Source organism: Rhinatrema bivittatum, unplaced genomic scaffold (assembly GCF_901001135.1).
Source record: "Rhinatrema bivittatum unplaced genomic scaffold, aRhiBiv1.1, whole genome shotgun sequence".
Lineage (NCBI taxonomy): Eukaryota > Metazoa > Chordata > Amphibia > Gymnophiona > Rhinatrematidae > Rhinatrema > Rhinatrema bivittatum.
The window spans coordinates 137,036-152,844 of record NW_021820738.1 but is presented as its reverse complement, the minus strand read 5'-3'; the positions used below and the strand labels follow the sequence as shown (position 1 = coordinate 152,844).

The following is a 15,809-nucleotide window of genomic DNA, read 5'->3' as shown; positions in this document are numbered from 1 at the left end:
CAATAAATATAAATATAAGCAATGCCAAATATATATATAAAATATAGTAAATTTTTGAGCTTAACGGTAATTGTCCAGTAGCAGATTCTAAAATTAGTACTTGATGCCGTGTTCATAATTAGGGTAATTAGGATACTTAGGAATTGTGAAGTCTGTTCGTCACCGTAAAATTAAACGTCTGGGAAAGCTTGTTGGAAGAGAAATGTCTTCAATCTTTTTTTGAATTCTTGATGACTGGGTTCTAGTCTAAGATCTGGGGGAAGCATATTCCACTGGTGAGGGCCTGCTGAAGATAGCGCTCGTTTGCTCAATGATGATTTAATTTGTGGAGCCTGCAATGTTCCTCTGTATGCGCTTCTGATTGGTCTGGAGGAGGTGTGTGGTTGTAGTTGAGAGCTTAATGAGATGGGAGCTAGTTTATTTGTCGCTTTGTGGATGATAGTGAGTACCTTATAGAGTATCCTTTGTTTAATGGGGAGCCAATGTAAGTTCCGGAGGATTGGGGTGATATGATCTTTTTTGTTGGTGCTAGTTAGAATTCTAGCCGCTGAATTTTGAACCATCTGTAATGGTTTGATAGTGTTGGCGGGTATACCTAGTAGCAAGGAGTTGCAATAGTCGAGTTTAGAAAGAATGATGGATTGTAGTACTAGCCTGAAGTCGGAGAAGTGAAGGAGGGGTTTAAGTTTTTTGAGGACTTGCAGTTTGTAAAAGCAGTCCTTTGTGGTATTGTTTACGAACTTTTTTAGGTTTAGATGATTATCAAGCCATGCTCCAAGGTCTCTGACGTCAGATGAGAATGAGTTGTTTGTGTTTAGTAGAGAAAGGCTGGAAGAGATTGTGCGTGGATCCTGGGAGACAATGAGCATTTCAGTTTTATTAGCATTCAATACTAAATTGAGGCTTGAGAGTAGGTTTTTGATGGGCTGTAGGCATTCGTTCCAGTACGTGATGGTTTTTTGAAGGGATTCTGTAATCGGAAGGAGGATTTGTATGTCGTCTGCGTAGAGGTAATGGGTGAGCTTAAGGTTTGAGAGTAGATGGCAGAGAGGGAGGAGGTAGATATTGAATAGGGTAGGTGAGAGTGATGATCCTTGTGGGACTCCTTGCTCTGTTAAGATTGGATGCGATTCTTTGTTGTTTATTCTCACTTTGTAGAATCTGTTGCTTAAGAAGGATTGGAACCATCTAAGGGCTGTGCCTTTGATCCCTATGTTGGCTAGTTGGTCTATTAGAGTGGAGTGTTTTACCGTGTCAAATGCAGCGGAAAGATCCAGAAGAATAAGCAGGTAAGATTGTTTATTCTCCAGATTAACGAGGATTGTGTCAGTGAGAGATAGTAAGAGAGATTCGGTGTTTAAGCGTTTTCGGAATCCATATTGGGCTGGGGATAGAATGTTATGATCTTCCAAATAATCTGATAGTTGCTTGTTGACAATTTTTTCCATCAGTTTAGCGATAAGTGGTAAGTTTGCTATGGGTCTAAAATTGGCAGGGTCTGAAGGGCAGGCGTTTGGTTTCTTTAGTAATGGTTTCAGTATTGCCAATTTTAACTGGTTAGGAACTAAACCTTGAGAAAGGGATGCGTTGATAATTTCTGCAATTGGTTTTGAGATGGTGTTTGGTATGGCGATGAGGAGATTTGTTGGTATTGGGTCTGATGGGTGGGAGGAAGGTTTGAATTTTTTGAGTGTGTTTTCAATCTCCAGTGAAGAAGTGAGCTCGAAAGAATCCAGGCTTGTGGTTTGTTGTGGCAGGGATGTGAGGTGGTGTGTTAGGGTAAGGCTGTTGTAAGTGATGGTTTGAGTAAGGTTGGTGATTTTTGTTTTGAAGTAGTTGGCTAGTTCGTTTGCTTTGTTGAGATGGGATAAATATATTCAAAATCTCTCTCCTCTGCTAGAAGTTTGATATTGAACAAATAGTCTGTCTTGTTTTGTGCAGGACATTTTTACCTCTTTATTTTTTGTCTCCTTTACTTTTTCTTTTTTTTTCTTAAGGAAGTTACTCGGCTTTTTTGTCATATATTGGTTCTTTCACTTCCAAATTGGTGGAGGGCGGAGGGGAAGATAATGTTCTTGTCATCTTTTGGGTGTATAAGAGTTCAGCACCTAGGAGTACCTGTTCACTGATGGCAGGAGGGAATTGCCTATATCAAATTTGTCTTATCTGGGGACTACACAAGGTTTTGATAGTATCTGTTGCCTGCTGCTAGATGAGCTGTGTTAGTGCGACTGCGCATTAGATTTTTGGAGCAGTAGTTGTTTATCTAATTGTTTGTACTTTGTGCCCCTCTGGTTCGACTATGTATCTTTTCTGATTGTACACTTGTGATGTGATTTGCTAGAGTTTTAATAAAAAATGTTTGCACATAAAGGGGTACATTTTAAAACACAGCACGTGCGCATACTTTTGTTTGCGCACCAAGCGCGAACAAAAGTACGCCGGATTTTTATAAGATACGCGCGTATCTTATAAAATCCGGGGTTGGCGCACGCAAGTTGCACGCCCTGCGCACGCTGCCCGTTCCCTCTGAGGCCGCTCCAAAATCGGAGTGGCCTCGGAGGGAACTTTCTTTCTGCCTTCCCCCACCTTCCCCTCCCTTCCCCTACCTAACCCCCCCCCCCCCCCCTCCCGGCCCTATCTAAACCCCCCCTACCTCTGTCACACAAGTTACGCCTGCTAGAGGCAGGCGTAACTTGGCGTAACTTTGCGCGCGCCGGGCCGGCTGCCGCGTGCCATGTTCCGGTCTGGGGGCTGGTCCAGAGGCCGCAGCCACACCCCCAGAACACCCCCGGGTCAAAACCATGCCTGCTGCACCGCCCCGGATGATGCACCGACCACGTCACGCCCCCCCCGACACGCCCCCGGATGACACGCCCACCCCAAGAAAGCCCCGGGACTTACGCGCGTCCCGGGGCTTTGCGCGCGCCGGAAGCCTATGCAATATAGGCTCGGCGCGCGCAGGTTCGTTTTAGAAGGGTTACGCGCGTACCCCTTTTAAAATCTGGCCCAAAATATTTATTATCTGCACCCTCCAAAGTTTGGTGTAGGGTACAGAAATAATGTGCATTAAAATATTCCCGTTCAGTAGGGCAGGAAATTTAAAACTTGCATTAAATGCACTTAATACAAGTAAGACCTATGGACAATTCAATGGCATACAGTATATTGTAGCAATTTTCAGAAGACCATTTACCTGGGTAAATTGCATTTATACATATAAAACCCAGTTTTAAGCATGTAAATGCTTTAGAAAATCAGGTCCATAGTATACTTAACATGGGTAAATGGCTTTTGAAAATTGATACAATAGTAAGTCATATTTACATGTGTAACTCCTTTGAAAATTGACCTGTTAGTGAATCAGGGCCTAAGACTCGAGTCTTCACCAGGACCAGTATGACTCCTAGAACCTCCTCAATATCTAGAATAAATTACAATTCTAAAATACAGCTTAATGAATTGTGGCAGAAGAAAAATGTAGGGGTTTTTTTGTTGTTGTGGATAAATCTAATATTTCTGAAAAAGTCATTCATACAAAGCAAGTGCAGTGACCTCTCTTACTGTTCCCATCACAGAAAGAATACAAACCAGCCGAAGAAAGTGCCTCGTAGAGCTTCAAAAGCCTTGAGGGTTTCTCTCTAACAACATTACCTCTAGAAAATGAAATGCTTCTCTGACAGCTGTAATTTTCTACTGCACTCTGTATTCCATGTTTGTGAATCCTAATCGGAACTGATTGCCAGGGGCATTTCATCCAGGCAGAACACAGAGTCCACCTAAACAAAGCTGTGTTATAAAACAAGAGACATTCACAAAAATAAAAATGAAGGCTTATGAGTGGTCTTGAGGCCTCATTTTCAGAAGTATAATTCATGCAGGCACAGAGGGCCCTTAAAAGCAAACCAATGAAAATAAATATGACAGAAGAAATAAGTTAAATAATGATGATAAGGGATTTTTTTTTTCTAGTGGCCGGGTAAATGGATGAGAGATGGATGGACCTTTTGAAAAATAAAAAGAGCACGTATGGGTTTTACCTACCACAGTTTTCCTCGTCACTGTCATCTTCGCAGTCTGTGTGACCATCGCACCTCCTGGACGTGAGGACACACCTTCCCGTGCGGCACTTGAAGTGACTTGGAGAGCATTCTATCAATGACAATCAAAATGAGTGTCAGTGAGCTAAAAAAACCCCAAACCAAACCATCATGTTTCTGCCACTGCAGGCTATGATGTTCTACGAGAGTCACATTTAGAATCATCCCCTCCCCCACCCCCTTTCATTGGCAGCAGTCAAGATTTTGAGAGTCAGAGATTTGCAAAGAGGTAGAAAGAAAATGAAGAATTTAGGGAAAAAATTAAGCAGCTGTAGCGCGATTTGTTTTGAGTGTGTTGTAGATGCCCACTAAAAATAAGAGACCGGCATGTCAGATTACCCGTGTGCCTTAATGATCTTTCCTAGCTAGAAAGATATTGTCACCTGCAAAATATCAGATATCATCATACTTCCTTCAGCAAAGAGAGATCCTTTTCTACAATCTTGCAAGACAGAGGAAAAGCAGTAGTTGGCATTGTTGCCAACATTCACATTTTTTTTTTTTATTAACACTTTTATTGCTGTAATAGATAGTACAAGCAGAAAAGCAAGTTCAAACACAACAGCAAGTTATCTGATAAACAATAAAATGTAATACAACATCAGATGAATAAGCCTCTTAAGTACCCCCCCTCCCCCCCCCTCCCGCATGCTATGTATGTACTGTCAACACATTTCTGATCGAAGCTCCAACTATCTCAGTCAGGATGTCAATATCCAGAATAAATGTACGGATAGGTATCTTCCAAAAACTATACTGTAAAAGTTAATGGTCTCCAGCAAATATATGGTTCCCAGACTTGATTAAATTTGGCAATACGATGGTATTTCAGGGCCGTTAATCGATACAGAGTACAGGCCTTATCCAAGCGTTGTAAAAGTTCGGCCGACGAGGGCGGATTAGCTCGCTTCCAATGGTAAGCAATCTCCATTTTGGTGGCCGTGCAAACTTGATGCAGCAATGTTTGGGCCGCTGTGGTAAGGGAAGGGTCCGGGAGGAATAAGAGCGCCTGTGCCGCAGATAGAAGGCAAGGTATTTTAAGTAGTTCGGACAATAACTGGGAGACATAAGTCCATAAGGGTTTAATAAGTGCACAGTCCCACCATACATGCAAATAGGTCCCAACTTGACGACAATTACGCCAACAGAGAGGATCCACTCTGGGGTAATATCGATGGAGCCTGGCGGGTGTCAGGTGCCACCTATACAATATCTTGTAATTAGCTTCAATAATCCCGGCAGAGATATTTCCCCGGGAAACAGTGGAGAATATAGTTGTCCAGTCCTCTTCGGAAAGAGAAATCTGAAGGTCAGCCTCCCAAGCAGCCATATGAGTATGTTTACTGAACGGTTGCACGGCCAATAATTGGTAGATTTTAGAGATGAGGCCCCCAGTATTTTTGTAGTTATCACAATATCCTTCAAACATGGAACGTGTGGGAGCCAGCAATCCCTTTTGCTGCGCAGTGAATAAGAAGTGACGTAGCTGCATGTAAGGCAAGAACTCCACAGAAGTAAGCTGATAGGTCTCTTGCAGCGTTGAGAAAGATAGGAGAGTGTCCCTTTGGAGAACATGATGAACACAGGAGATGCCCTTAGATTTCCATAGCGCATATCCTTTGGTAGGAAGGCCTGCAGGAAATAAGTTGTTGTGGAACAAAGAAGTGAGAGAGTGATAGGCATAATTGCCCACAAGCTTAGATTTCCATTGTTTCCACACATTGTAGGTCTGTCGTGTGCACGGCGAAAGCTTGAGGTTTGCGCGCCATGTGGAAGCCGGCTGCCAAAGAAGGGAGGCTAGTGGTACCGGAGTTATCCATGCTTGTTCTAACGTGACCCACGGTTTAGCTGAGGTCGAGCTGTGCCAGTCAATTATAGGGCGAAGCTGTGCAGCCGCGTAGTAGCGAGACAGATTAGGAAGGCCCATACCACCCAGGGACTTGGGTTGGTAAAGGATTTTTTGTGCCACACCGGGCGGGCGGTGTCTCCAGAGGAAGCGCAGAAGCTTACGTTGCCATTGAAGCAAAATGGAGCGTCCCACCATGATTGGTAGAGTCTGGAAAAGATAAAGAAACCTTGGGAGGACGTTCATCTTGATAGTAGCCATACGTCCGATCCAAGAGAGAGGGAGTGCAGTCCATTGTTCAAGGTCCATATCCATTTTTTTAAGTAAGGGAACATAGTTAAGTTGAAACAGCTCTGATATATTATTACTAAGATATATCCCAAGATACTTAAGCTTATGTTTGGCCCACCGAAAAGCATGTCTTTCTGTCAATATACCAACCGTAGCAGGGGAACAGGTTATGTTCAAAATTTCTGACTTGTCCCAATTTATCTTAAAGCCAGAGACAGCACTGAACCGCGCCAACTCCGCTTCCAGAATCGGGAGAGTCATGAGGGGGCTACCCACCGTAAAGATGATATCATCAGCAAACAATGACAGTTTAGATTCACATGTGGGAGTAGTAAATCCGTGCACCTCTCTATTAATTCTGATAGAGATCGCCAGGGGCTCAAGGAATATGGCGAATAATAAGGGGGACAGGGGGGAAACCCTGCCTCGTCCCTCTTTGCACCGGGAATGAATCAGTGTACCTGCCATTAATTTTGATACAAGCTAAGGGGTTGGAATATAGGGCATGGATCCAGTTATGGAAAGAGGGGCCGAACTCCATTACCTGTAAAGCCTGAAACAAAAAAGGCCAGTGGACCATGTCAAATGCCTTCTCAGCATCGATGGCCAGGAGTAGATGATCCACTTGGCTTTGAGAGGCACCCCAGATAATGTTAATAATTTTACGTACATTATCGCTGGCCATGCGGCCGGGTATAAAGCCAGCCTGGTCAGGATGGATAATACGTGCTATAAAGCAATTTAGTCTATCGGCCAGGATTTTGGCTAAAATTTTAAGGTCCAAGTTGATCAGTGATATCGGCCGATAGGAGGCACATAGAGCCGGATCTCTCCCAGGCTTAGCTATAATGGTTATGCCAGCAGTATTAGAGGCAGAGGGCAGGACTCCCCCCTCCCGGAGGTAATTGAAATGACTCTGGAGATGTGGGACTATTACATGCTTAAAAGATTTATAGAACTTGGCTGTTAAGCCATCGGGACCAGGGGCCTTTCCCACCTTAAGAGTCTTTATAACCTCTAAAATCTCCGGAGTCGTGATAGTCGCATTTAGACTGTCTCGCATTTCTTGGGTGAGACGAGGTAAGGGAAGCGTGTGGAGATAGTGGAGTATATCTGCGGGTAAGATATGAGTTTCTGCTGAGTAGAGATCTCTGTAAAACTTAAGGAATTGCTGTGTGATGGCCGAATTGGCTGTCTCAATCTGTCCCTTTTCATTTTTTATCTTGAGTATGTGGTTTTGAAATGACTGTTTTTTCAGCTGGTGTGCCAATATCTTTCCAGCCTTATTTCCTCCCTCGAAATGTGTTTGCCTAGTGAGGTTCAGGGCATGCGCAACGTGGTTCAATTCCAGTCTACGCAGCTCCTCTCTACATCTGGTAAGCTGAGACAGAATGTTCTTAGAGCGTGAGTGACAGTGTTGGTTGGTAAGATCCGCTATGCGTTCCCGTAGCCTGGAGCAGGCCGCCTCCCTCCTTCTCTTGGTATGTGAGGCAAAGGATATAAAATGTCCCCTGATATATGATTTAAAGCAGTCCCAGATCATAATTGGAGAAGAAACGGAACCCACATTAATAGTGAAATAATCACGAATCACCTCAGTAGAGGACTGTAAGAACTGCGGGTCCTGTAATAGGGAATCGTTAAGGCGCCAGAACCTATGGCCATGATCCCCATGGGGTATACAGAGGTGCAGTGAGACAGGGGCATGATCGGACCACGTCACAATGCCCACCTCAGGTCCACGAACCATATGAAATAAATTTTTGTCTACCATCAGATAATCAATACGGGTATATGAATCATGTGGTTTAGAATAGAACGAATAGGACCTGGAGTGTGGGAAGGTAGATCTCCAGGAATCCAATAAATTGTGGTCAGTCATAAGAGCTTTAAGAGCTCTGGTATGTGTCTGTGCTGTATGGGTGATTCCCTTAGATGTATCTAAGGAGGGAGAGAGAGGTACATTAAAGTCTCCCCCCACAATAAGATGTCCCGAAGCGTGCTGAAGAAGGACCCTGTGTATCTGCCGAAAAAAGGCAGCCTGATCCCTGTTCGGGGCATAGATAGTTAGTAAGGAGAAATCACGGTCAAACATGGTAATATTTAACAATAAATATCGGCCCTGAGGGTCTGAGACCACTTGTTTGCATTCAAATACCATATGGGACGAGAAAAGGATGCCCACTCCTGCATACTTTGACGTTTTGTTCGCCGCCGAGAAATATTGGTATGGAAAAGTAGAGGACTTCAATAATGCCTCGTATCTGCGGGTTAAGTGGGTTTCCTGGACAAAAATAATATCCGGTTGAGAAGTTCTCATCTCCCTATAAAAAAGGGATCGCTTCTGAGGGGTGTTAAATCCTTTAACATTCAAGGATAAAACTTTTATCATAGCCATTTAGCTGGGAAAGGAGAATTCCAAATATCTGCAAGAAGCACTGTGAGCCAAAAAGCCCCCGTAGGGTAACCACCACAAAAATAGAAAGTGGGGTAGGCATTCCAGGAAGTGCCCAAAGCAGCCAGAGAGACATAGCATAAGAAACATGGAATGAAAAGACAAAAATGAGAACATCCTATCATTAGCAAAAAATATGCAGCATGAAGGAGTGGAGCATCGACAGTCACAAGAACATAAGATCACAACAGATACTATAGCATGCTTGCCATGAGAACTCAGACAAAGCTGTGCTCCCCTGATCCCTTGTCTGCCAAATCCTCCAGGCAGACTATCTCCCATACCAAGTAGGGGAGAATAAGTGAGGTCACAGATTCATGAGATGGAGTCTTCCCACCCGCCCCCCCCAGACCCACAACATTCAACCATCAAATATTAAGAAAAAACATACATGCGATCCGATAAACCCACAGTAGTATAAGCAGTGCGCATCAAGTGAATACAGATTATAATATAACAAATAATCCCGGACAATAGTAAAGAACAAGTTCACCACGTGTTATGGCAGTGAAGAAAGTCAACCCAGGCCTTGTGTGGGGGAAGAGCCACCTGATTGACGCCGAAGCCGGCTGTTCCGCTTCCCCACTCTCTGCCATGCTGGGTGTTGGGGCTGGGCAGAAGCAGCACCCTGATCCCTACGGGGGGGCTGCGAGGCCACGAAGCCCAAGCTGGAGAGACCCGGGAGGGCCTCCTCAGGAGTCAAACATTTATGGGTTACGCCAGCATGCGAGAAGGATAGGCCAAAGGGATGGGACCACCGGTACCTCACTGATTTGCTGCGTAAAAAGGTAGTGACTTCGCGGAAAGACTGCCAACTCTGAAGTGTAGCAAAAGAAAGATCTGGGAAAACAGCTACTTTATGGTTCTCCCAGACCCACTCGTTTCTCTCGCACGCCGCCATCGCAATCCGCTCTTTAAGGTGATAAGAGGTGAAGCAGACAATGATGTCTCGCGGGCGATTAGCCTGCGGTGCTCTCAGAGTTCTGTGCGCCCGATCGAATAGAATTTCCGGGGGGTCAAAATCGCCGTCTTTTGTGGACCCTCGGAGAAGATGTATACAGAACTCACGGATTAGGGCATGGCAGTCCTCAGGTCCCGATGACTCCGCAAGGCCTCTAAACCGGAGATTACTCCGTCTTGCCCTGTTCTCTAAATCTGCTATTTTCGCCGTGAGTTGGGCGTTGTCGGCATGCATGGTATCCAGCAGAGTTTTATGTGCTGATAATTGCTCAGCCTGGCCCTCGATCCGCACGTCTATGTCACCAACCTGGTGGCCTAGAGCCGTGAGATCATCTCGTACTTCCTCGACCCGGGCAAATATTTCCTGTCGGTACGCTTTCAAATCTGACCTGATACCAGCAAACCACTCTCGGAATTCGGCCCTGGTCGGATGATCAGTCAGTGCACCTTCATCTGGAATGGGATCAGGCAGAATCGGCTCCGGGGACAAAGCGCGCGAAGGTCCGCCATCTTGGGCTTCGGATTCCGCCTCCGGCAAGCAGGCCTGATGTTTGGACGTCTCTTTCTGGTACGAGAAACGTTGTAGGTCCGTAGTTTTTTTCTTACTGGCCATGGCGTAAGCAGGGTAATCGCACAATAGTATCTGAGGTCAGCCGATGCGATAGGGTCACGGATCGCGGCGGATCTGGAGGGTAGCTGCGGGAGCTCGAAGATCAAGCTGCCATCTCACAGCGTGACGTCACGCTCCCCCCCAACATTCACATTTTTAATTCAATTATTTTCAGCCCTGTCCTGGAGACATATCTAACTAGCCTGGTTTTCAGGATATCAGCAATGAATATGCATGAGAAAGGTTTGCATACTCTGGGTCTCCACTGCATGCAAATAATGTATGTATACACATTACAGATATCATGAATATCACCCCTGTTAGGTGTGCCTCCAGGAAAGGTTCGAGAACCACTGTTTTAGCTAATAAGACTAATTTTTAACTTTGCCAGAAAGTATAAAAATAATTATATCTATAGGTATCAATTTGAGTTTCTAAAATTATGAAGCTGTCACTGCTACTTCCAGCCATGGTTGAGGTTCATACCTGAGAACTCACAGGACTGCATCCTGAGACTCAGGGAATTTGCATTAATTACAGGGTCTCAGGGGAAACACTAGAAATCTCAGGGCTTCTCTGTATACAGCTCAACCACTCCCCTTCCTCAGTAAGCCCGCAGAGAACAGGAGAAGTGGAGCGAGTCTGGAGCAGACACTGCAGCACATGGGGAGAAACTGGAGAGGGGCTGCAATGCACACAATTTGGGAATCACTCTGCTAAGGGTAGAGTGAGGATGCATAAGACATGGAGCTGAGACTTATAGGGGGAGGGAGCAAAGAGAGTCCTGGGGTCAGAAAGAGATGAAGGGGAAGTATGTTGGGTCATCTCGGGAGGGGGGACAGATGAGGGTGATAGGTGGGAGAAAAAGGAAGTGTGGATTAGTTGGGTGGATGGGGGTTTGTGGAAGAGAGAAAGCTGATACATATTATTCCATTCCTTCCCTCTCCCCCCACTCCCAATCTCAGGGTGACCACAACTCTAATGTTCCCAGGTATGCTCAGGGCATGCACTTACTGACTCACACATTTGCAGATTCTTGTGCCTGCTCTAGTCATAGCCAAGTGATCAGAGCAGGGGGTGTGAGAACAAGGAAAGCCAGGGATCAAATCCTGCTTCTCCTGCTGACACTCCTTGTGGCCCAGAGCCACAAGGAGTGTCTTCACCCTCTATTGCCTCAGGTACAAATTAAGATTACAAACCCTTTGGGGCAAGGGAATACCTCTTACTGTACCTTAATGTAACTCATCTTGAGCTTGGTTTTATTAACAAAATGAGTAATAAAATGATCTAATTCCCAATCTGATGTTGCCTTGACTCCAGAAGCAGGTTTTGTGTGATGCTTAAACATGCTACTCCCTCTCCCTGACGCAGATTCTCCACTTCTCGTTTGCTACATCACATGACAGCAGTGGTAGTATGAGAAAGAGAGGAATAACGTATTTACCTTTTAATAGAGACAACTAATGGAAGGAACAGAATTGCAAGCACAGGGGATGCTCTGAGGGAGGGGCAGAGATTGTAGAGCTAAGCAGTTGTGGATGGGCAGACATATGGCTCCATCCTTCAGCGCAGTTTGCTTCCTTCATTGGCTACTTTTTCTGAAGCTATTGCAAGTTTGGTGGGGGAAAAAATAAACCAGTTGGCAACACTGGGGTAGATTTTCAAAAAGTGCGCGTGCTACCCGGCGCGCACACATGGACTAACAATTTTATAACACGCGCACATGTTATAATATTCTGGGTCGGTGTGTGCAAGGAGCAAGGGGTATAATTTTGCAAATACGTGCGGCGACGCATTGGAGCTTTTCCCAGTTCCCTCCCAGTCCGCTCCAATTAAGGAGCGGACTGGGAGGAAACTTCCCAACCCTCTACCCTAACTTCCATCCCTTTCCCCTATCCTGCCCTCCCCCTATCCCTATCCTAGCTACCCCTATTTCTTTTTTTTACCCTTTGCTCCTGCAAAGGAGCAGGAGCAAGTTGCACGTGCCGGCTCCCGGCTGTCGCGCGATCCCCCGGCACAGCGGCAAATGGCCGCTGTACCGGGCGCCTTTAGCTCCACCCCACCCCGCCCCCTTTTAAAGCCCCGGCACTTACACACGTCCCGGGGTTCATGTGTGTGGCCGGGCCCGTTTGAAAATTGGCCCGGCAGGCGTAAAGCTCGGCCACGTGTGTAAACCCCGGGATTTATGCGCGTGGGGGTTTTAAAATCTACCCCCACTGATGGTAGAAAAAATGTTTACAAGAAGGAGGAAGCTATTCCCTCATCCTCCATATCAGACTGCAATCTGAAGGGCTCCTATTTCTTCCATAATCAAAATGGAGAAATTGGGCAGCCCTGATCAAGGGGTAAGCCTGAATCGTCCATGAGCTAATGTACCGGTCATATAAATTAGATGCTTCATTACTTTACAATCTGATTCAGCTTTTTTTTTGCCCATTGTCTCAAATTGTTCACAAGGATATAGAAAAGTTAGCAATTATCCTTTTGATGTTCTCTTAACCACTATATTTTATTTAATTTAAGATTTCTATTCTGCCTTTTGCAGTTGGTTAGTCACTTCAAACTGGATCACAGGGTAGTTCGGCAGGTTAAAAAAATGTTATGTGCAAATTTACAGTGTAGTGAACAGCTAGGTGCTCTATAACACATCGGTTTACATCAAGATTGGTGATAAGATAGATCAGTGCAGTTAGTGTAGCTGGGTTCAAAAAAGGTTTGGATAAGTTCTTAGTGGAGAAGTCCATTAACTACTATTAATGAAGTTTACTTAGGGAATAGCCACTGCTATTAATTGCATCAGTAGCATGGGATCTTCTTAGTGTTTGGGTAATTGCCAGGTTCTTGTGGCCTGGTTTGGCCTCTGTTGAACACAGGATGCTGGGCTTGATGGTCCCTTGGTCTGACCCAGCATGGCAATTTCTTATGTTCTTAGATAGTGTATATGTGCCAATAAAAAACGTAAGGAGGAATTTTCCTCCAAAATAGGAATTGTGAACATTTTAAAACAGCCTTAGCAGCCTAGAAGTTCAAACTGAACTCATTCTAAGAATTAAAATATCCTGCTTCCCTGTGTCATGCCAGTTGTTGCAGTCCTGGTACACAATGCAGCAACTTTTAAACAGTCGCTCGGGTGCACATGTATGCATGTATACCGGTTTGCGCCAAAGGACACGGTCATTTTATAATATACGCACTTATATGCGTGCATGGTGTAATTTTATATGGACGTACGCATCTACGAGCAAATGCCGACTCTGTTGCATAAGCGGGGGGATTTTAGAAGATGTGCGCTGATGCAATTATCAATTTCCCCAATTCATTCCCAGTTCATCCAGGTAAAGGTGAGGGCTTCCTAACACCCCCTAGTTAATTAGCCTCCCTTTTACTCTGTTAGCTCTGACCCTTAAAACTCAGCTGTCTGGTCTAATTTGTTTTGTGTTAGGACTTACACGCCATCCGTAGCAGAAGTAAAGCAGAAGTAAAGTTACACGGTAGGGTCCTCCGAGCGCACTTGTGCGCATAAGTATTTATGCCCTGGTTTTATTCTTAAATCCTGGGACTCCTATAGCCCTCGCAGACCATGCCCACCCCCCCACCCCTTTTTAAAAACAAATGTGTGCATGTACCAGGAGATATGCGGGTACGTGAGCGACTTTTAAAATTTGCGCGGTGCACGCCGGCCCAACTCCTGCGCATCTCTCCCTGCTTTGGCGTGAGACGGGCGTTTAAATTTAACCCTTGTTTTGCCAGACAACACGAGCTACTTCACAGAGCTAACGGATAGGAAAGAGGCTTCAGGGCTCCCCACACTCTTAGGGGCCGATACAATAAATGTGCACAGAAAACGGGTGCTCAGTGTTGCGCGCCTGTTTTCCTAACGTGCGCCCAGCCCCCTTTCCTGGGCTCCTAATCCAATATTAAAATGAGGGGTCGTGCTAAAAAGGAGGCGCTAGGGACAAATGTGCGTCCCTAGCGCCTCCTCAGAACCGGGCGCACAGGAGAGGTGACTGTCAAGCTGGTTGGGAAAATAGACGCTCAATCTATGAGCGTCTATTTTCTCCTGCTATCAGTATGTACATACACAAGTTACACAGTCTGGACTGTGTATCTTGTGTGTGTACTGGACATGCAAAATGTTTATTTTCAAAGAATTCTTTTTAAAATAAATTCTGCATTATTTGGTTCCTCCTACATAGTGTCGCTACGATACTATTAGGAGGAATCTCAGAAAGCAGGATTTTTCTTTTTTTTTTTTTAATGTGCCCTTGAGCATGGAATACCTTTACGCCAGCCCCGAGCTGCTGTAAAATTTGCCACATTGCAAGGGCGTATTGGCCACGCGGAAAATTTATTGGATTGCGGGGGTTAGCTAATACTCTCATCTACCTGGATTTCCATGTGATGAGTGCTATTAGCTACGCGGAGATTTGAACGCGTGTTTTGGATGTGCTAATCCCTATGTGGGATCAGGGGTTATGGACGCATGTCCAATCGCGTGTTAGGCCACACGCAGCAGCTAGCGCATGGTATTCAATCGGCCCCTTATTGTCAATGAGTTTCAACTAGTTACAGGTAAAAATTTAAAAAAATCTAATCGGTTATTACATCTATCTTGCACAGCTACTGGATAGGGGTAAGATGAGAGATAGACATAAGAACAAAGCCTATAATCAATCTGCTGTAATCTGATTAGATCACATAGAAGTAAAAGATATAGATTCATAGTCTGTGGTAGCAAACCAGTTCTCAATGAACCAACATGAAGATTAATGCTTAAGATCATTTCGCCATTAGTAAAATGTACACGGTCCGTTCAGGGTGCTCCTTTCAAATGGTTTTTCCGAAACATACAATATATTCCTCTTTATTCACATTTGACCCTAATTTTAAAAGAGTATGGGCTCAATCCCAGCTTTTCAATATCAAAAACAGACAGGCAATGTCCCTGACAACTTTCAAAGTGAAAAGCAATTACACCTAATGTTTCCTTGGACATCAGTTTTGGAAGTGATTGTGCTTAGCCACCACTTTGTTTTGAAATTGGCAGTGCTCAGCAAAAGTTTATATTTTAGCTCTGTGATACAAGAATTAAATGGGATAAACTGATCTGTCTGCTCAGTAAAAGAAGGTTTAGCTCATTTACTTTCCCACATATAATAAGTTCTTTGCAGACCCAACGGTCTGGGTCTTCATGATAATTTTGACATTAGGATCTTGGCATTATTCATTATAAGGATTGTATTATGAGAAAATTATAATCTGTTTCTTCTCTACTCTCTTTATTTTTGTACCTGCAGATAAAAACTATAGAATAAGTTCAGTATTCTATAGTAAAAAAAAAAAAAGTTTCATAGACAGAGACTATATTCAACTAAATTATTAATTTCCTCTTAAGGATATTGAATAATTCAGATTGGTTTTGATATGAAAGAATGAGGCAGAGTCCTAACAAGTTAAGTAAAACTGTCTTTGGTATTCATTGGTGTAGTTCTGCCCATATGAACCATTCTAAAAAATTTAAAAAAGTAATTGTACAAAAACAGTCTC

The 15,809-nt window shown here is 44.4% G+C and overlaps 1 protein-coding gene across 1 annotated transcript in view; it reads right to left on the bottom strand.

Moving 5' to 3' along the window:
* LOC115082055 (atrial natriuretic peptide-converting enzyme-like) overlaps positions 1–15,809 on the bottom strand; it is a gene marked incomplete at its 5' end in the record, with an annotated part of 217,134 nt that overhangs the window by 66,723 nt on the left and 134,602 nt on the right. Inside the window, one exon of the mRNA XM_029586317.1 lies at positions 4,045–4,152. Coding sequence (XP_029442177.1) covers positions 4,045–4,152 — 108 coding nt within the window. The remainder of the gene's footprint in view (positions 1–4,044; positions 4,153–15,809) is intronic.